This window comes from Labrus bergylta, chromosome 6, assembly GCF_963930695.1.
Source record: "Labrus bergylta chromosome 6, fLabBer1.1, whole genome shotgun sequence".
In the NCBI taxonomy this organism is placed as follows: Eukaryota; Metazoa; Chordata; class Actinopteri; order Labriformes; family Labridae; genus Labrus; species Labrus bergylta.
In genome coordinates this window covers 26,157,392-26,177,939 of record NC_089200.1, presented here as the reverse complement: position 1 = coordinate 26,177,939, position 20,548 = coordinate 26,157,392, and the positions used below count along the sequence as shown (strand labels likewise).

General features: G+C 39.5%; 3 protein-coding genes across 4 annotated transcripts; 1 reads left to right on the top strand and 2 right to left on the bottom strand.

Annotated features, from left to right (window-relative positions):
- aldh9a1a.1 (aldehyde dehydrogenase 9 family, member A1a, tandem duplicate 1) lies at window positions 1-6,368 on the bottom strand. 2 transcript variants are annotated; one of them, XM_020630619.3, is made up of 12 exons: window positions 6,345-6,368; window positions 5,941-6,101; window positions 3,800-3,945; window positions 3,356-3,485; window positions 3,096-3,230; window positions 2,786-2,982; window positions 2,150-2,290; window positions 1,843-2,031; window positions 1,570-1,657; window positions 974-1,115; window positions 667-779; window positions 1-501 (listed from the first exon to the last, which is right to left on the bottom strand). In XM_020630619.3, the coding sequence occupies exons 2-12, from the start codon at window positions 6,080-6,082 to the stop codon at window positions 407-409; spliced, it is 1,518 nt and encodes a 505-aa protein (XP_020486275.3). In that variant the 5' UTR covers window positions 6,083-6,101; window positions 6,345-6,368; the 3' UTR covers window positions 1-406. The 2 variants fall into 2 exon arrangements, with proteins under 2 accessions (XP_020486275.3, XP_065812140.1); XM_065956068.1 differs by lacking the exon at window positions 6,345-6,368 and adding an exon at window positions 6,204-6,227.
- A 1,145-nt stretch (window positions 6,369-7,513) lies between these two features.
- Window positions 7,514-11,603, bottom strand: tmco1 (transmembrane and coiled-coil domains 1). Its single transcript, XM_020632267.3, has 7 exons — window positions 11,389-11,603; window positions 10,054-10,131; window positions 9,895-9,954; window positions 9,717-9,763; window positions 9,001-9,068; window positions 8,627-8,771; window positions 7,514-7,997 (listed from the first exon to the last, which is right to left on the bottom strand). The coding sequence occupies exons 1-7, from the start codon at window positions 11,456-11,458 to the stop codon at window positions 7,899-7,901; spliced, it is 567 nt and encodes a 188-aa protein (XP_020487923.1). The 5' UTR covers window positions 11,459-11,603; the 3' UTR covers window positions 7,514-7,898.
- Window positions 11,604-13,080: 1,477 nt separating this feature from the next.
- Window positions 13,081-20,517, top strand: uck2a (uridine-cytidine kinase 2a). Its single transcript, XM_020630844.3, has 7 exons — window positions 13,081-13,253; window positions 16,158-16,317; window positions 16,483-16,579; window positions 17,109-17,251; window positions 18,134-18,231; window positions 18,339-18,387; window positions 19,348-20,517. The coding sequence occupies exons 1-7, from the start codon at window positions 13,149-13,151 to the stop codon at window positions 19,482-19,484; spliced, it is 789 nt and encodes a 262-aa protein (XP_020486500.1). The 5' UTR covers window positions 13,081-13,148; the 3' UTR covers window positions 19,485-20,517.
- The last annotated feature ends 31 nt before the right edge of the window (window positions 20,518-20,548 follow it).

Here is a 20,548-nt window from a genome sequence, read left to right as displayed (position 1 = left end):
AACTTTGTATCTGAAATATTTTATTTTGAAAAAAGGGCATTTCTTGATCAAAAGTGTGCAACAGATAAGCAAACAGTATAAGAAAGTGACACCAGAAGTGTTAGAAAGTGTTTCTGTTCAAATGCTTCTACAGTATTTCTATTTAAGGCTCTTGGTTAAACTTCACAGAACATCAGCATGAGCTCTTTTTCTAATTCACAGTTAGAAACACATCAGGGTCTGTACTGATCTACTCGCTCAATACTAAAAGTAGTTCCACTAAGGAACTTAAAGCAGGTTTGCATCTCTATCTTCACAGATGAGGAACAAGAGAGTGCTAGACGTACTCGTGTCTGCGTAGCACATGACTCAATGCTGAAGCTCTGTTCACAGTTTGACACAGCAGTGTAAACTTGGCAAGCGGCTTTTAGAAAAGGCTTTCAACGTCACCCATCTCCACGACGACAGTCTTCAGCTGGGAGTAGTACTCGATCGTAACCTGGCCGTTCTCTCTGCCGAAGCCTGGAGAAGCACAAAGGAGATGATATAAATCACACTGCCTGTTTTCAACCAACCTGGATTATTTGATAATAATCATCTCTGGGTCACTCACTGCAATAACACGAATCAATACCTACATAAATCCTTTACAATTATGATGACTTCTTTTACTCTAAAATATCCAACCTGAGTTCTTGTATCCTCCGAATGGCACCTCTACAGGGCTGATGTTGTAGTTGTTAATGAAGCACGTTCCTGCCTCCAGATTCTCAGCCACACGATGGGCTCGAGAAATGTCCCTACAGACGGAGGAAAGGAAAAGATTTCAGATTATAAGCATCAGGTAGTGCAAGTATTTTCCTTTGTTGAACCTCTGAACTGCAAACACCTCACTATCTACAAAGTCAAGCCCTCTGCAGCGCTGTGAATTAGCGTTTTTGACATGCTGCCGAGCTGTGACAAACTAAAGTGTGCTCCCGAGTCCTGTTCTGACCTGGTGAAGACTCCAGAGGCCAATCCGAAGGTGGTGTTGTTGGCCCTCTTGATCGCTTCTTCCTCCGTGTCGAACGGCAGCACGGACATGACCGGGCCAAAGATCTCCTCCTTCACACAGGTCATGTCATCTCTGCAGTTATCTGTGCAGGGAGAAGGACTGGACGTTCATACAGTGTGGACCTGGATACAGTAGATACTCTCTGGTTTATTTAATGCTTATCTCCAGTAGCAGCAGTGGACACAAATAAATGGTAAATAGACTTTTCTAGTCTTCTGACTACTGAAAGTTCTTTTACACCACATGTCACACCAACACATTCACACACTGACGGCAGAGGTTTCTATGTAAGTATACATCAAACGTATCTAATCCCATTCATACACATTCATATGCCGCCGCCTAGACAGTGTGAGCAATTCAGGGTTAAGCGTCTTGCCCAAGGACACATTGGACATGTTGTTACAGGAGCTTGAGATCGCACCCTCCACCTTCCGGTTCAGAAACGACCGACTCTACCAACTGAGCCACAGCCGCCCAAATAAGTTTTGAAAGAAGTTAAAATGACATGTTGCAGACTATATCAAGAGACTTACCAAGTACGCAGGGTGACATGAAGTAGCCCCCTTTCAATTTGGGGTCACTGGGGACATAAGGCTCTCCTCCACAAAGAACTCTAGCTCCCTGAAAACAGATATATCAGACAAATACTCTGAGACCTGAGGTATGTTTGATCACACTTTAAATAACCAGATTCATGGCTGGTAAAGGTACTGTAAGTATTATCAGAGGGTATTAGTTCTCAGTTAAACGCCTCACCACACATTGTAGTTTCCTTTAATCTAATAATACAATGATGAAACACAAACCTCTTTCTTGGCCTGACTGACGTATCCCAGCACTTTCTCAAGCTGTGGCTTGCTGATCAGCGCTCCCATTCGGGTGTCTTCCAGCAGGGGGTCACCCAAAGGGATGGCCTTGGTCCTCTTCACCACTTCCTCCAGGAACTGGGGCATGATCTCTCTTTGCACGTACACTCTGGTCCCATTGCAGCAAACCTTTACGACACAGGAATCAATGTCGATCAGTCAAAGCTGAGACAAAATGAATGAGACTAGGTTGAGTTTTTTTTTTTAAATCGTATGATAAAATGTATGAAAGACACAACAGTCACACCTGTCCCTGTGTCAGGAAGTTTGCCATGAGTGCTCCTTTCACTGCGTTCTCCAGCTCGCAGTCCTTAAAGATGAGGAGGGGAGATTTCCCCCCGAGCTCCAGAGTCACCTGCTTCACCCCCTTTGCAGACATTTCCATGACCTGAGATCAAGAAGAAGCATAGACTGTAAATATTAATTAACAAAGCCTGAGTGACGTCACCCATTTGTTACTGCAGGGGGGCTTCTGAGTCCCATTGTTGGCGATCACCATGCTGGAAATAATATCTCAACCGGTTAAAAACAACCTTTTGCACATTTAAGAAAAAGAAAAGACGAAGCACAAACTCTTAAGGTTAATACATTATCATCTTATACATCACTATTTATAATACTTTAAAGGGAACTCCTGCACTGTCTTAAAACATTTAAATAAAATCAATCGCTTTAATTCTCCATCACTTCTGATGAATCAATTAAGTCTCAACTCAAAACTGCATCTTCACATAATGACAGTTTACTCTTCAAATGTAAAGCCTCTTCACGTTGTATCAAAACATGACAGAGCACCACCTCTGTCATTTAAAGAGAAGAATCTTTTTTTTTGTTAAGATTAGGTTTAAAATCACAGCATTGTGTTAATCGGTGGTGTCTGTACCTTTTTTCCTGTGGGCACACTGCCAGTGAAGGAGACTTTAGCCACCATTGGGTGATGGCAGAGCAAGCTGCCCGTCTCTGCTCCACCTTGTACCACACAGAAAAGCCCGTCTGGAACCCCCGCCTCTTTGTAGATCTCAGCCAGGATGACGGCAGTGACCGGAGTCATTGGAGACGGCTTGAACACCATGGCGTTACCTAAACACAACAAGATGATATAAAGGGGCACAGAAGAAGACACATAACTGCTGCACAAAAATGGTACGAATATTTCCTTGAACTCTTAAAAGGATTTGGTAATATACACTCACCACAGGCCAGAGCAGGAGCAGACTTCCATGCAGCGATCTGGAAAGGGTAGTTCCAGGCACCGATCCCAGCGCACACACCCAGGGCCTCCCTCCTTGTGTAGGCGAATGCTCCCCCAGGAAGCTGGACGTGCTGGCCTTCAAGGAGTGAAACATTAAGAACATGTTAAGACAACACCATACCAAGTGTCTGAAGCTGAAAAATTACTTCTTTTTTTTTTTTTTTTTTTTTTTTTACACGAAGGAAAGTTTTGAGCATCCACCTGCGAGTGTACCAGCCAGGCCAGCGTAGTACTCAATACACTGCCAAGCGATATCAACATCCACCAGTGCCTCAGTGATGGACTTGCCATTGTTGATCACTTCCAGCTTTGCGATTTTCTCCCTTCTTTCCTATTTTGTTGTGGAAGAACAGAAATAAAGTTAATAAATGTGCAACTTGGATTGAATTATTTGAATTGGCACTTAAGGTAACTTCATGTAAATAGCTTTCATATTATGCAAATACAGCAACTAAATGAGGTTCTGTTCCTTTAACGAGGCAACAAAGATTGATCTTGTGCAAATGTAGGCCAGCAGTTCAGGGTGCGGGCAAGTCAGTGCTGTTAATAAACAACCAGTGTCTGCAGGCTTGCAACAGTCAGCCTTAATTTGTGTTGCACAACACTGACATCTCGCTGACTAGTTTTCAGTTATGACCGTCTCACCCTGATAATGCGGGCGGCCTCGAGCATCACCCGAGCCCTCTCCATGCCTGCCATCTTTTTCCACGTTAGGTAGGCAGCATGGGCGCTCTTTATGGCCTCATCCACCTCCTCAGACCCACAGGGGAACATCTGACACAGGACACGGCCTGCAGGAACGACATCAACAGGTTACACACAAGCTTTAGTCCAAGACAAAACCCAAGAATAAGAGTTTGACTTTGTAATTTCAGGTTTCAAGAGATTAACAATACCACAACATTAAACATAGCAGAATTGAATGGTTATGACGTGGGCCCAATGTACGGAGGACGTAGTCCAGTCCCAGCAGCCATGGGTTCATGTCCCGTCTTTGTCCCTTGCTGCACCTCATGCCCCCCTCTCTTCTCCTGACATTTCATGTCTCTTCAACTCTCCTAGCCCAAATCGCCTCAAAATACAATATAACAAAAGTTTAAAAAGTCTTTGTAAGTGAATGTGTGAGGTTGTGTCAGTGTTGCCTTTAGGAGAATATTAAATTTTTACATCTTCTTAATATGTCTGTATATTTTCCAAACGATGACCACTTTATACTTTTATGATTTGGTGAAAACAATGTTTATAAAACTTTCATACCATTTACGCATTTTGGTTGATTGCCCTTTTTAAAACCCACAGGCAATCTAAATGGCTTTACTGTACATATGCAGCGAAATGATCATTAAATTCCTTGAGATAATAAAAAAACAATAACACAACGAGCAATAGAAAACAGAAAGATAATTAAAGTAGAATGGATTATGGTGAAAACTCAAATTATAAATAAGGTGGCAAATCGGAAGGAAAAGTTTTTTTTTTAAATTATGTCATTTAGTTTTATCACTTGAATGTGATAAAATGTTTAAACTTTAGCCTGAGCTGCATATATCAAACTGTATTGTGCACCTGTATATTTGCACACTTAACTGCTTTTTTATAATAATTATTTATTTATCTATCATACTATGCACTGGCAGAGCTAGTATTTTGTACTGTTATCTATGAGTAACAGCTACTTATGCACATGGCCCATCCATACCACTTTTTTATCCTGGCTATGTATTGTGGGCTCATGTTTTTTGTATGGGTGGGATATGTATATATGTGTTGTGTTGTGTGTATATATGTATATATGTGTTGTGTTGTGTGTTTGTATGTATATATGTGTGTTTGTATGTATATGTGTTGTGTTGTGTGTTTGTATGTATATGTGTTGTGTGTTTGTATGTATATGTGTTGTGTGTATATATGTGTTGTGTTGTGTGTTTGTATGTATATGTGTTGTGTGTATATGTGTGTTGTGTTGTGTGTTTGTATGTATATGTGTTGTGTGTATATATGTGTTGTGTTGTGTGTTTGTATGTATATGTGTTGTGTGTATATATGTGTTGTGTTGTGTGTTTGTATGTATATGTGTTGTGTGTATATATGTGTTGTGTTGTGTGTTTGTATGTATATGTGTTGTGTGTATATGTGTGTTGTGTTGTGTGTTTGTATGTATATGTGTTGTGTGTATATGTGTGTTGTGTTGTGTGTTTGTATGTATATGTGTTGTGTGTATATATGTGTTGTGTTGTGTGTTTGTATGTATATGTGTTGTGTGTATATATGTGTTGTGTTGTGTGTTTGTATGTATATGTGTTGTGTGTATATGTGTGTTGTGTTGTGTGTTTGTATGTATATGTGTTGTGTGTATATGTGTGTTGTGTTGTGTGTTTGTATGTATATGTGTTGTGTGTATATATGTGTTGTGTTGTGTGTTTGTATGTATATGTGTTGTGTGTAAATATGTGTTGTGTTGTGTGTTTGTATGTATATATGTGTTGTGTGTTTGTGTGTATGCTGGCTGCTGGAACACCTAAATTTCTCTGCTGGGATGAATAAAGTATATCTTCTCTTTATCTTATTATGAAATCAGATACTCCACCCCGTTAAAGAGGGAGTAGTTCACTTGTGTTAGTCTGGGTTCAGTTACATAACAGCCTGTCCTCAGGGTGAACCAGATGTGTCACCCTAACGGTCTGCTCTCAGCTTTAACTCCATTGTTCATTATATAGTATGACTCCTTGAATAAATAATGACTCCTTGAATAACTAAGGAGCCAGGCTTTATTGGGCTGTATTTACCAGTTGAAGGTTCAAACACGGGCTCTGCGTTTTTCTCCTCCCGGGGTTTCACTCTCTTCCCACCCCAGAAATTCAGAGGGTCTGTGACCACCACGGTCCCTGTGGCGGCTCCGGGCATGGTGTCGAGGATTGACTGGGACATTTTCACAAGGAGAGTGGACCTGCAACAAAAAAAAAAGACACACAATTAATGACAGCTGCAGCCTGTGCTGACTTTTTACTGTGCAGAATAATAATGAGGAATATACGAGAAGTGACGCTACATAAGGGAACTGTTCGTAATGCTGAAGTGAAGCCAGCACAAAGCACGCAGCTGTAACAGCACAAGGCAAAGCAGAAAATGATGACACAAGCAGGTTAGCTTTAAAACAGTCGCACAACAAAAGGACACGTTGAGCCCTTACCGTCAACTCTTCTGCAGATAGAAAACATGCGCAGTCGACGCTGGGTTAAATATGACCAAGATTAATTCGCCGCCCCTATGACCAGCCGGGACACGCCCCCATCACCAGCCGGGACACGCCCCCATCACAACACTGAAGACTACAGTCTGCTTCACTTCTGTTTGCAGCCTGCTCTGAAAGAGGGCTGGAAAGACGTGGCATTAGTGTTTCGATTTATTTATTTTACGACAAGAATAATTGGTTTACGTATGTTGTATTAGAGAGAAAGGAATCCCCTGAAGTCCCACTTTTTGTACTTCATATAAAACTCCGTAGAAAGATTACTATGATGCAAAAATGTAATATTTTCAACCTGTTTTCCAGGTAGACATCACCAGAATTTTAACCAGAATCCAACTTGTGATGTCATAAGTTGAGCACTGCACTATTGTCCTTCTGGTCTTGTACATTTCTGTCTTTGCTTATTTTGGACAAATTTACTATCAGCAGAACACGTTCATCAGTACTTTATCGAGTAATTGTCACTTTCTCTTTCTGACAATATTCTGTCATTTGTAAATTTGTCTCATCGCTCATGAAAATGTTTTTCTTCTTTTACATTTTTTTTCTAAAATGTAAATTTGGTTTGGTAAGTGTTTTGCTTCTGTAATTTTGTTTTATAAAATATGAAAATGTTTTCAAAATGTGAATTGGTCTCAAGCTTAGTAAAAGTGTTTCACACTTCGAAAGTTTGGTTTGAACTTTGCAGCCACTGTAATCAATCCACGTATTGCACATCAACTTTTTGCTCAACTTAAACTTATAACAGACATTCCACACATCTTCTTCGTGGCATCCACGCTGTTTTTGTTGTAACAACATTCAGACTTTTCTATCTGAAATTACGCATACACACTGAAGTCAGAAGAACAACTTCCCAACTCGGAAACTGAGGAGCACCTGAATGCAGCACAAGACTTGTAAAGTTATGGTAAGGTCTCGTTCAGAGTATCAGGAAACGAAGTCCGGGATTACACCTGAGTATCTTGAGTTTAAAAAAAGTGTTGTAGTTGTTTAGTATGGACATCCAACATCATAAAATTAAATGTATTTAAATACAGATCTACATAATAGATCTCCTTTAAGGAGAGTGGACATGCAGGATCAGTAACATGACATGACAACTGGAGTGTAATCATAAAACTTTATTCATCTGTTAGAAAGAAGACAATGAGGTACAATAATACTGATGAACAGATCAGATGTTACAGTGCCAATTGAGAGTTAAAATACCTAAAACTAGGTCAACGTTTGTATCCTTTGGAAATCAACAACACTAAGAACACATTTTCTTCTTCTAATTTCTAAACGAGACACATTTTATAAAGTTAAATAAACAGAGCATGAATAATGATCCAGAGGGTTAGGATACGTTAGCTGCAACAGAGAATACGATTGCTCCAGTGCTGCAGAAGCAGGTCTGTCTGTCTGTCTGTCTGTCTGTGCTCTGATGAGAGGAGCTGTGACGACTCACAGGCAGATCGCAGCGACATCTCAGAGGATCCTTCCTGATGATTAGGAAAACTTGGCTGCCTGAGGAGGAGGTCCCAGGAAGCCTCCGGCCTGTTTGGTTGCAGCTCTGGAGGGAGCGAGACCGAGCATCTTCTGGATGTTCTGGAGGAAAGATAAAGCATCAGACAAACAGTCAGAGGTCAGAGGGTTCATGTTTTATTTAGTCAAGGAACCACTAAATCATCTGAACTGTTTGATCACTCTGTGTGACTCATACTGCAAATGTTCTCAATTAATAGAAAAATAAACGCAGCAGACTCAGTGAGCAAGGTGTCTGTACAATGTCTTGTTTTTCGGATTACGGATCCAAAAGACGCATTTAGAAAAAAAAAAAACAGACTGTGCAAATGCCTTAAGGCTTTAAAAACTCCTGACACATCAGAAAACACTGCTGATGAGGAAACTAAAAAGCCAACTTCACTTTTAGTCCTTTCTTTGTTAGCTCCAGAGTGTGCCAAAGAAAACATCAGGCTTCTACCCAAATCACATCAGCTGCATTAAGACAGCGATTTACACCATCAGAGTGTTGATCACATACTTTAGAAATTGGAGCTTAATGCTGACATGTTAGTTTGTTAAGTACGCATGCTAACTCTCTTTGTACATTGGTCCATTGCTTCCTGCAGAGAGAATAAAACGTTTCCCCTCAAGATATGTTGTGTCCAGAGATAAAAAGTTAAAAAGAGCAGCATCCCTCCCTGTGTCCAAAGTCACTAAAGTGCATTAGTTACCTGTCTGATGGACATGGTACAGAGGATGTAGAGGAAGATGAAGGAGCAGTCGGTGAAATCCTCGCCCAGCAGGTTGCGATGCGACAGTCCCTGGATGTAGGAAAGCGGCACGAAAGGCAATTTAGCCACCACTCTTCCATCGAAGCTGAATGAAGAGAAAGGTCAGACAGAGGTGTGAGCTCCCGAGCGTGTTCAAAGCAACGGAAAAGAAGAAGTCACAGACACATTTCTCTACAAATATGAAGTAAAAACACAACAATCCCTTATTACTCAGCATCAGATCAGACTACAAGTCATCATTATATGAACTTTTCTCTCGTTTCACGTGATAAAAACATTCAAAAAACAGGTCAATAAAAACATGTGGTACTTACATGGAGTTGAACATGCCCATCAACGCGGTGAAGCAGAAGCCAATAGCAAACATAGACTTCATGCGCACCTACACACAAACACACAGTTTAAAAGAATGCTCATTTGTTTGTTTTTATAGAATATTTATTCTAAACACAAATTGGGAGATAGTGACACAACCACAATCCCTGAAATGATGTCTTTAACTTTTAGAGAAAGGACCGATCTGATCTTATATCGGCATCGGGTCAGATATTGAAGTAATTTACGGATCGGATATCGGAGTGACGGCTCTGATCCACGTCAAATACAGTTTGGCACTTCACATATTCTCAGTTGTACAGTCTCACTTTGAAGACGTTAAGACTCAACTGTAAGAAGTGTCCACAAATCGTCTCCGTGACGACGTTCAGACGAGATGGAACAGCTCATTATGTTAAAAAGTACAATTCTTACACTTCAGATTAAAACATTTAATTTGAAAAACCTGACAGCTGTTGCTGCTTCCTGTTTGTATGTGGAGCCAGCACAATACAGGGTTTACTACAGCTTTGTGTAGACTAACATATACAACAACAACAACAACAACAACAACAACAATAACACTATTAGTTGTGATGTGAAAATATCAGATTGGAACTGAAGAAAAGTGGATGGGTACATCTCTAGTTAATAAATAGGATTGAACTCTAAGCTTAGAAAATGACATATTCACTGTAAACAGACGGTCTCTTACCATGGACAAGTCTCTGTTGTTGTTCTTCAGTTTCTCTTCTTGTCTTTCTGTAAAAGACACAAAAGTACAAAAACTCAAAGATACTGACAGGATCATGCCGAGGTCTTTTTCTCTCGTCTACTTTAACAATGTTCACTCGAAACAAACCAGTCAGATGCATTTACTGGGTTCTTCTTACCAATTTTCTTCTTCTGTTGACGTCCTGCAGACTCTGTGATGGTTTCCTTTTTCTTCTCCACTAATGAACGAGCGCCACACAAGACATGAATCAGTTAGAAGAAAAACAAAGAATGCAAACGTTACAGCAGCGTGAAGTTGATGTCAGAGAGTCACTTACGTTTTTTGCTTTGTTTTTCCACTTCAGCCTTTAGCCTCTTGTACTTCTCAGTGCGATACACTAACACCCAGGTAATCCCTGCAGAGAAAACAGAAGAAGAAGAAGTTTGTAAAGAGTCTATGCAGTCTACCATTTAGCCCAACATATTCAATGTGCCGATCAGGATTACTGTTTCTTACTATTACAATACACAATAACATAATATGGACATGGATATGGATCAAAATCTCTCTTTTGGATTGCAGTAACCCAAACCCTAACCCAAAGATAATCTTTAAACTGTAAAGATCATTCAGCATGTGTTTCACTTTTTCTGTCATTTGTTTTGACACTAAACTGTGTTCAATAATTTATCTTATGTTCAATGATATTTAAGAATCAAAATAAAATATGACATCAACACAAATGGGACATGGATTTTCTAGCATCAAAAATATTTCTGCAAGCATCTGAATTCTTATAATTTCCACTGCACCTTGATGTATAATCGAGCTACAAAACAACTAAACCATACATTAAACAAATAATAATTAATAATAATAGCCACTTTTATTTATAGCACTAGCACCTTTGAAAAGAGATGTTTACAAAGTGCTTTGACAGACAAAACAAAGGCATAAACTCAGGACAATAACAGAACAAACATCAACAGTCAGAACAAACAGAGGTGAGTCTACAAAAATAAAATGAATGCAAAAACAAAGTAAAAAGAAAGGAAGAACAGGCATGTCTCAAAGAGCTGTTAAAGCTATAAAGCAAATACAATTTCAAACATGAAGTAAAAGATGTGAAGTCAACAGGATGACAATAAATGGGCAGAAAATGATTTTTGTCACTCTAGAAAGTCATATAAACGTGTCTACAAATTACAATAACAGATGAATCTGTCTTAACTTAATTTTAATTGATTGATTGTAAAATAAATATAATAAAAAAAGGATATTTTGCAGCTTTGTTGTAAGATGTGTTTTAGCATGCTTCTTATGAAAGTGGAGCAGGACGTTTTATTTATCTTTGCCTCGAACATAACGCATGCATGAACAATGTTGACCACATAGTAATAAATAAATGAATGAATGAATGAATGAATGAATGAATGAATGAATGAATGAATGAATAAAATAAGACCGCAGGGATTAGCTTGGTTTGCTAATTTGGTCGGTAAACTCACACAAGATCTCCCACATTTTATATCACTTAATTTAAAACATGTTGACAATGTCCTCCATCTATGTTACAGAGATAATTGTAAAAAAGAAAACATTTCGTGTCGTGTGCATTTCCTGAACAGACTGAAGCGCTGTTGGCTCGAGCTGTCAGGTGTTCCTCACTCACCTTCGGCTAACAGCGCCGTACACACCGAGATGAACACGATCAGAATTGTGTCGGCAAACATGGTGGTCATGTTGTTCTCTACTGTCCCGTAATATTTGTGAACGACAACAGAATACGTGTATTTATTGTTCGAGGTGAGACCACCCTGAGCACATATCACAGCTTAGCCTCATAGAGCTAGTCAGCATTAGAGGGGGTCAAGCATGTGAAAAAGTACTTCCGGTTCTTTTATCTTCTTCTTCGTCTACTGCTTTCAAAGGCGACGATACCAGGCAGAGCATTATCGCCACCTACTGTTGTATTAGTCCTTCAGTGTTCCCTTATTGTTTAGTGTAAATATGGGTTAAGGCTGATTTTACCGAATTATTTGTGAAAGTTATTTTTAGATCAAGATTGTCTTTTTGATAGCCTAACTGTCTTTCATTTTTATACTTGGAGCAGATACAGATGACATGCTCAGCACTTTCCATTTGATTACAGAAGTTTCATTAAGTCTTTTTCAGATATCCAATTTAGAAATTTAGAACCTGAACAATTTTTTGTGTGAATGCAAAATCATAAAATACACGTTTCAGTGTTTCACAGAGCATACAATTATTTTTTTCGATATCAAATATTTCTCTTAGAAATTCATTACATAGGTAAATATAATCAAACACAATATAATATTGTTTTAAACTGTGTTTCTTTTTTTTGATGAAATGGGGAGAGTGAGGTATTCAGCACTAATTCTTGAAATATTTTCGTCAGAATGTACTTTGTATAAATGTTTTCTTTTCAATTAAAAACTGCAAAGAGCTCAAAAGTGAGAACGCCTCTAGTAAACTTATTTGTACATTTCTTCTCCAATATAATCCATAAACCTGTAAACGTGTTTTACCATTAACTGGATATTTGGATCCAGCTGTGGAAATTAATATGCATACTTCCATTTCGGGGATCAAACATATCAAGAACAACTTCTTTTTTTTTTTACAATAATGACAAATAGTCTCAGCTGAGTTTATTCTGAAATGTAAATCTTCTATTGCTGAATCCAGAGATGGTGCTTATTGGATTACATTACATTTTTCCAATGTTTTTGACTTTTTGCCCTCGTTGTAAGGGCATTCAATACTCAATGTATTGTCACTTCCATAATATAGGCCTAGTCTATACTCAGCATAGATGGGGGAGAAACAAATGGTTAAAAACAAACCAGTTAAGAACCAATAATGTTTTGAGCAGAGTATTGAAAAATATAAACTATTAAGAAAGTGCATGTGCATTATAATGGGGATACAAATAAATAAAAAATAACATCGACTACCATACAACTTATAGGCCTATAGGCTAATTAGCTCTATCCGCTTTTAATACAATGAAATTACCATAAAGATTTTGTTATTATAAATAGCTATGGCTACAACTCATCGCTATCACATAAAGATCACGACCTTCAAGTTGCAGCCAAAACAATAGAATAAAAAATCCTGAAATTTGAAGTTTTCCTTTGTAGTTTCCTGTGGCCATGAGAGTATAAATTACAATAAGACGAAAAGGGAGCTGAGTTGATGTAATGACTTGGTTTGAAATGATAAGCCCACAACACACAATAATAAGCATCACTGCATCCGTCAACACCACCGGGTCCGTGCCAGCCTCATCATCATCATCATCATCATCATCATCATCATCATCGATATCATCATCATCGTCAAATGGGAGGAGCGCACGCGGAGCTCAAGCACCTCAGGGCCGCATCTCTCTGCAGATGAAGCATGACCGGCGACAGCGAGACGAAGCCAGGTGACCAAGCCAGAAATGAGAGCTATAAACGGCAGCCCTTTCTTATTGGCGTGGCTGGGGGGACAGCAAGCGGCAAGGTTGGTGTTTATCATATTTAAACATCTTTCTAGTAAGCTGTTATTGTGTTTTGTTGCAAATTGTGCAATGTGTCAAGTAACACCGGGCACTGATGCGTTGATAGAATTTATTCTTAGGTCATTCAGTGATGACTGGTCCTTTTTTTCCTCTGTAATAGCCGCAGTTTATTCATCATTATATTTCAATCTGATCGGTCCGTTTCATTGTTTTGTTTCCAATGGTTCGTCCCTCTGCATGTCACATCAGTAGCCTATATCATGACCATTGTTTTCAATGTGCCTTTTCTGAGATGTTTGTTTAAGTAGGTCAGTGTTACGCAGACAGCGGAAATCAGACGTGAGCCATCCGGGACGTTTCACATTTAAGGCAAATCAAGGGAATAAGACAAGTGAGGTTTCAGATAATCACCATCAGCTGCGCATCGTCTGCCTGATACAGCTCATGAGGGGGGAAAGTGAAGAAAAGCTGAATATTCCTAGACTTCGAAGATAAACGAACTCCCCACATGTGTTTGATCAACATTATGTCAGGCTACAATGCTGTCTGAAGAACAGAAAGACCAGTTTTTCTCAACTGGTCTAGCCTCAGGACTCACCACCCACATTTTTAATTTTATTTTTACCAACCAAATTTATTGAATGAAAAATTGTGCAGTTTAGACCTACAAAACATGTGACAGAACAAAGGGACAGATGAAAACAAACATATAAAGCACTAGTCTACTACCACCAGACATCCCTGACTCCCAGCCACCACCACCGGACTGTGGAGTCCCCACAACCACCGCCGTCCTCATTCATGCACGGCCTGCTCCTACCTCCACCTCAACGTGTGGACGACAGGAAGGCGAGGAATACAAAGAAGAAATCCTTCCTGCATCTTTTCCCATCTCCCCATATATCCCATTTTTCTTAACAATGAGTAAGGTCTTTTACTTGCTCTTTTGTAAAGCCTTTGTGAAGAGACGACACACTTTAGGCCTACAAATAATCCATTGATTTACTTTTAGTCACATTTTTTCTTCCAGGCGCACATTTGCGACCCACTGAAAACAGCTCTGAGACCCACTTTTGGGTCTCGACCCACTAGTTGAGAACCACTGCTTTAGAATGTCAAATTTATCAATCGTGATGATTTTTTATTCACTTTGAATGAATGTGTATTTTTATTTAGACCATTCATGAAATTAGAACAGTGAATATTTCACTTAAAGATACAAATGAACACCATTTTAGATGTTTACACACAGATCCATTTCCCACAATAACATTCAAGCAATCAATGACCCGAAAAGGAATAGGCAGCAGCCCAATGGCTTATTTCTGCCTATCCTAAACATCCCTCAGTAAAACCTAGAGCATCAACAATACCAAAATGGAAATAACAAAAGCAGATTTATTCTGTATTATTTCTTAATTCAGGGGCGCCGGTGGCCTAGCTGTTGGTGCGTGCTCCCTATGTGCGGAGGCATGGGCCTCCAGGCGGACGGCCTGGGTTCAGGTCAAAGCTTTGGCTCCTTTCCTTCATGTCGTTCCCCACGCTCTCTCTGTCTTTCTGCCTTTATCGACTCAATCCACTGTCCTATCTCTAAAAAAACAAAAAAGATAATTCTGAATAATTCTAAAAAACTAATTAAAAAATTAATTAGTTAAAAAAAAGTTTCCACTACAATGAGAAAGTTCAACTCATCACTAAGACTTTTCCATAGTTTGACTCCCAGAACTGAAACACATTTGTATTTTAAGTTGGTTCACGCTTTACATGTTCCAAACATACATGACTCTTTTTTTTTTTTTTTTTTTACATGTGGGCTTTTTGTGCCTTTTACTGTAGAGCCAGGACAGTGGATAGAGTCAGAAATTAGGAAGAGAGAGAGAGAGAGAGAGAGTAGTGAATGACATGAGGGACCAGCCACAGGTCGGATTTGAACCCGGGCTGCCCGCTTGGAGGATTATAGCCTCTGTACATGGGGCACGCGCATAAACCCCTCTTAAATTATAGTTAACATTTATTTATAGTCCTCCTCTTCATTAAAAAAAAAAGCTGGGTATCAACAGGAAGACTTTCATTATTAGCTTCTCAACATGATGATGTTTGTGGTGGATCAGCTGATACCATCCAGGATTCTTCTTCTGCTGGACGACTGCTTGTGTACACACCTCTTAATCACTTCACAGGCTTGTTAGCTCATTGGCATTTCAATGATGTCCTCAGTGACATAAGCCACTACACATTATTACATTCTCTATTATGCATCCAACATGGTGAAGGGTTTCAAAGGTCACTCTCTCTCTCTCTCTGCTGTCCTCTCTCTCTCTCTCTCTTAGAGATCAGAAAAGGTTTCACTTTCTCACGTTTTGTTGCACAGTTGCTCTGAATCCAAGATTAAACACGCCAAGGCAAAATGAAGAGCTTTCATTCTTCTTAATATGTGACAACCTGTTTAAAGGTTATTTGATAGTGGAGGGAGTGTTGTATTCTTTTCTTGAGGCTTCAGTGTGGGACACTTTGAACACTGTAACAGTGTAAACCTGAAAAGTAGTTAAATGTGTCCATGTATTTATTATCTATGTAACCCTTCATGTGATGTCGGTTTATTTAGGTGACAGTATGTCGGTTTTGAAGGAGCTTCACTCGTCAGAGCTCAGGGTTGTGGTTCAGCAGAAAGTAGTTTGTGGGTTTGACTTCCTGCTATTATGGCTCATGTTATCTATAGGAGTAACTGCTCTAACACCTGTCCTCCTCCTCCCGCGCGCGTGCGCGCGCGGGCGTGATCTGCCAGGTGCAAATGTGAAATACAGCTTTTAAGTAAATATTTCTAATAACATGAAGTTACATTTTAATGCCACACAGAAATCAAAACTGACCTTGTTTGCATCACACCCTTCGTTTTGTTCTTCTAGTCGTCTGTGTGCAGCAAGATCATGGAGCTGCTGGGGCAGAATGAGATCGACCACCACCAGCGGCAAGTGGCCATCCTCAGCCAGGACAGCTTCTACAGGGTCCTCACCCCCGAGCAAAAGGCCAAGGCCCTCAAGGGCCAGTTCAACTTCGACCACCCAGGTATGTGTGTAATCGAAAGATAAAAGTCGACAGTTCTTAAACAGCTGTGTGTCCTTCTGGGGAACTTTAACCTTGTTTATTCAGATGCGAGTCCAGCCAGTTCGCTTACAGATGTTTCATCCTGCTAAATAAATTACTTGTTTTTTTCCATTTCTGTCAATACAGATGCATTTGACAACGACCTCATAATCACAACTTTGTGGCACATCAAGGAGGGGAAAACGGTGCACATCCCTGTGTATGACTTTGTGTCCCATTCCAGGTGAGTGTGTCTTATCAAGTCTGTACAGAAAAAAAAAAAACCAAGATGTGTTCATTTGCAATTTTTTCAGCACAAGCATTAGACAGACATCTCTAATGCATCTCAACACAGCAGTAACATTACAACTAAATGATAAAGACTTATAGGTCCCCAAAACATGTGTGTGAAGTTTCTTGTTCTAAATCCACTCTGATCCTGTATTTGATCTTGTCTATAAACCCCTCTATTTCAGCCCTGCTCAGAACAGGCTGTTTCTGTGTCTGTAGCTTTAAATGAAAATGAGCTGCCCCTAGAAGTGTTTAGGTGGCTCGGGCTTTCTCGCTCCATGCCCTACTGTTTAGGGTGAGGAGGCAGACTCAGAGGGCAGAACAAACACCTAGCTGTGGGAGTGTCACCCACCTTTTCTGACTCTAGTTTATCATCATTTAGGTTGCCGTTATTATCAACTTTTACCGATACGGCTGCTTTTTTCCACAAATGTGACATATTCCATGTGTTCTGTTTTTTTCTTCAATATTTCGTGTGGCAGGAAGGAGGACGCAGTGACTGTGTACCCTGCTGATGTGGTGCTGTTCGAGGGCATCCTGATGTTTTATTCTCAGGAGATCCGAGACCTTTTCCAAATGAAGCTCTTTGTAGACACAGACGCAGATACACGTCTATCAAGAAGAGGTAAAGTAATCCAAGCATGACCACTCAAATACCTTGATTTATTTTAACACACAGGACAGACAACACTGAAACATCCAAAGAGTCCAAATTATTTCATTAACTTTGTTGCTCAGAAATGGATAAGAAGATATACTATTCTCTTATGTTTAGTAAATATGAAGCTACTGCCAGCAGCTGTGGGGAAAATTCCCTCTGGCTTTGCCACAATACAATAAAACTCATCATAAAACACGTTATATTGTTTTATGAAAAGGTACATAAAACAACACATTGTACTATACTACTGGGTAAAAGAATACTTCTGTGTAGCAAGCATCTTTACCTTAGTTCTGTAGATTAAAGGTCACACATTATCTTAATTTTTAACCAGTTTAAATAAGTCTCAGTCTTATCATGTCTATAAACCCCTCTATTTCAGCCCTGCTCAGAACAGGCTGTTTCTGTGTCTGTAGCTTTAAATGTTAATGAGCTATGTTTGGCCACTCCCCTCTAGAAGGGGATGTGATTTGGGATTTCTCGCTCCATGCCCTGTTGTTTACGGTGAGAGGGCGGAACAAACACCTTGCCGGGGGAGGGGTTACTGCCCTTTGTGATGTCACAAAGGGAAAATCTCCAATCGGCCTGTTTGAGCAAACATTTCTGAAAAGTGGATTAGGTAAAAGACGGAGAGGATGGAATTTTCTCATAATTGGGGGGTTTGTAGACATACTAGGGACACATATTGATGTTAGAAAAACATGTTAAAGTGCATTTTGCATAATATGTGACCTTTAAACCAACTAGATTTAGCTTATGTTAAGATATACAGGTGGTATCAATCTTTTCAGCTTGACAGTCTCAAAAATGTTCTCTTTTGGGCTTCCTGTCCCGTTGTCCCCACAGTGCTGCGTGATATAAGTGAACGTGGACGGGACCTGGAAAGTGTTCTTGCACAGTACATCACTTTTGTCAAGCCTGCATTTGAGGAGTTCTGTCTGCCTGTAAGTGCTACTCTACACGTATGTAACACATGTTAACTGTGCACTGTTGTGTGTTTTGAGTGTTGACTCATAGTCAAACCTTTGACTCTTTTATCGACCCTTTAAAGACAAAGAAATATGCTGATGTTATCATACCAAGAGGAGTTGACAACCTTGGTGAGTATTTTTTTAACTTTTGTACCTCTCCCAATGGAGACTATTGCAGACACTCGTCAAAACAGAGATATCCCAAAGGACACAGCTGTGTTTATTGTTGACCTCAGATCTGGGAATCGAGCTCTTAAAGCGGAGGAAAAAAACAGACCCTGAGAGACGGCTTTGTTGATTAAAAAAGTGAAGGTCAAAAGAAAAACTTGAGTTGATACTCCAACTATATTAAAGCCTTCTGCTCTGTTAACTGAGAGGAAGTAGATAAAGACTGTTTCTTTAAGGTAAATACTAACACTAAAATGCTGTAATGCTTACAATCCATGTTGATCATTGTCATCATTATAGTTTATCATGTAAGGATGCTCTCTAACATGAAGGAACTACAGCTCTGTCTAATAGGTTAGTCAGTATTATTGCAGGTATTTGTCAAATAACAGATTAAATGTAAATGAGGAGATTTTGAACACTGCATTCATGTGGTGTCGGACACAACGGAAAAACAAGTTTCCGAGTTGTAAAATGCACATGAACACCTGCTCAAGTCGGAACAACACAAAATCACATAGGGGGCAAAATATATTTTGTTAATGATAACATAATTTTTATTAATTCACGTATTGCACATCAACTTTTTGCTCAAATATAACTTCGTAAGTCTTCTGCGTAGCATCAACGCTGTTTTTTGCTGTTGTTACAACATTTCAACTTTCCACAGCAAACTGCGTACCTGTTGAGATGTTTCAGTCTGGAACAAATTGGTAGATTGGCATATCTACAAAGCTGTTGCTAGGGCAGTATTAATACGGAAAAAACCCGGAAGGTTTTTTTTTTTTTTAAACGAAGCTAAAGCCAAAAATTCCATAAAACTGCAGTTCCTTATAAGTCTACTAGAGCCTGAAGCTCCATGTAAATAACTCTAAACTGGGGTAAACGCTGACCACAAGGCGTCTTTGTTTCTCGTTACAGTTGCCATAAATCTCATAGTCCAACACATCCAGGATATTCTAAACGGAGGTCTGACCAAACGGCTGAACGGTTGGTTCAACAGTTACGGAACAACAAAGAAGCCGCAAAACATGGAGTCCAGCAGCCGGCCCCACTGAGCTCAGGTTCTGAAGGAGGGCTCATCTATACGTGTGAAGAGTTCTTCACCGAGTTGGGGGTTCTTGCTAAGAAGTGAAAAGACCATCTTTTGACATGGTTGTGTTTGGACGGAGGTAATGAACATGAAGGGAATCTGTTCGCTTGTGGAGCCGGTTTAAAACAGACGTCTTCAGTTTGATTTTTCTCTCTACATTGTGAATGAGGTTAAAGGGAGAGAAAAACTAAGGGGCTAACTTGTTATTTGATTTAAACTACTGCTTGCCTTTACCACAGCTCTGCACCTGTACTGTAAAGTAGTTTGGAAGACATGCGATCACTTGACAGCCTTTAACGGTACAATAAAAGCTTAGAAGCAGTGTGCTGTTTGATGACAGGGCATTACCTCACTAATGTTAGAACGTGCACTGTGCAACAACCTGACTGGTTTCCTTCAACAATGCAACATGACGTCTTTTTTTTTATTTTCAAGCTCTATTAAAAATCCTGTTATGACTCATTGATATGGACTTTAAAGTAATGTTTAATGGATTGAGATACATGTATTTGTGTCATGCTGCTCTCGCTTTGTCACGTGTCACTCAATAAAAAACCAATGAGTCAAATTAAACAACTGATTCCAACCTCAAATCATGTGATGTATGACATCACCAAAGAGTTAACAGTATTGTCTGTGGACAAATTGTCTTTAAAGTTCGAATTTATTTTTATTTCTTATGAATCAGACGTTACTGTGAGATGTTGGTAGCATAAAGAGCATTAATTTGTGTTGTGAATTTACCACAAAGTTTTTTTTTGTTTTTTTTTTTCTTTAGAATCCCGCAGACTTGAATCGTCATATTCACAAATGTATGCAAGTTTCATTTCAAAGAAGTAAAACTTCACACTGACACTGGTGGTAATAAATGCATTGAGCTGTAACATGTCATCACGTCTGAGATACACCATGTCCATGTGTTCTTTAAATGTTGTTCAGTGGACTTTTCTTCCTGTAAAACGTTTTCTTATGATAAAAGTTCTCAGGTACGATTTGAATTCTTGAGTTTACATTTCTGTTACAACATCA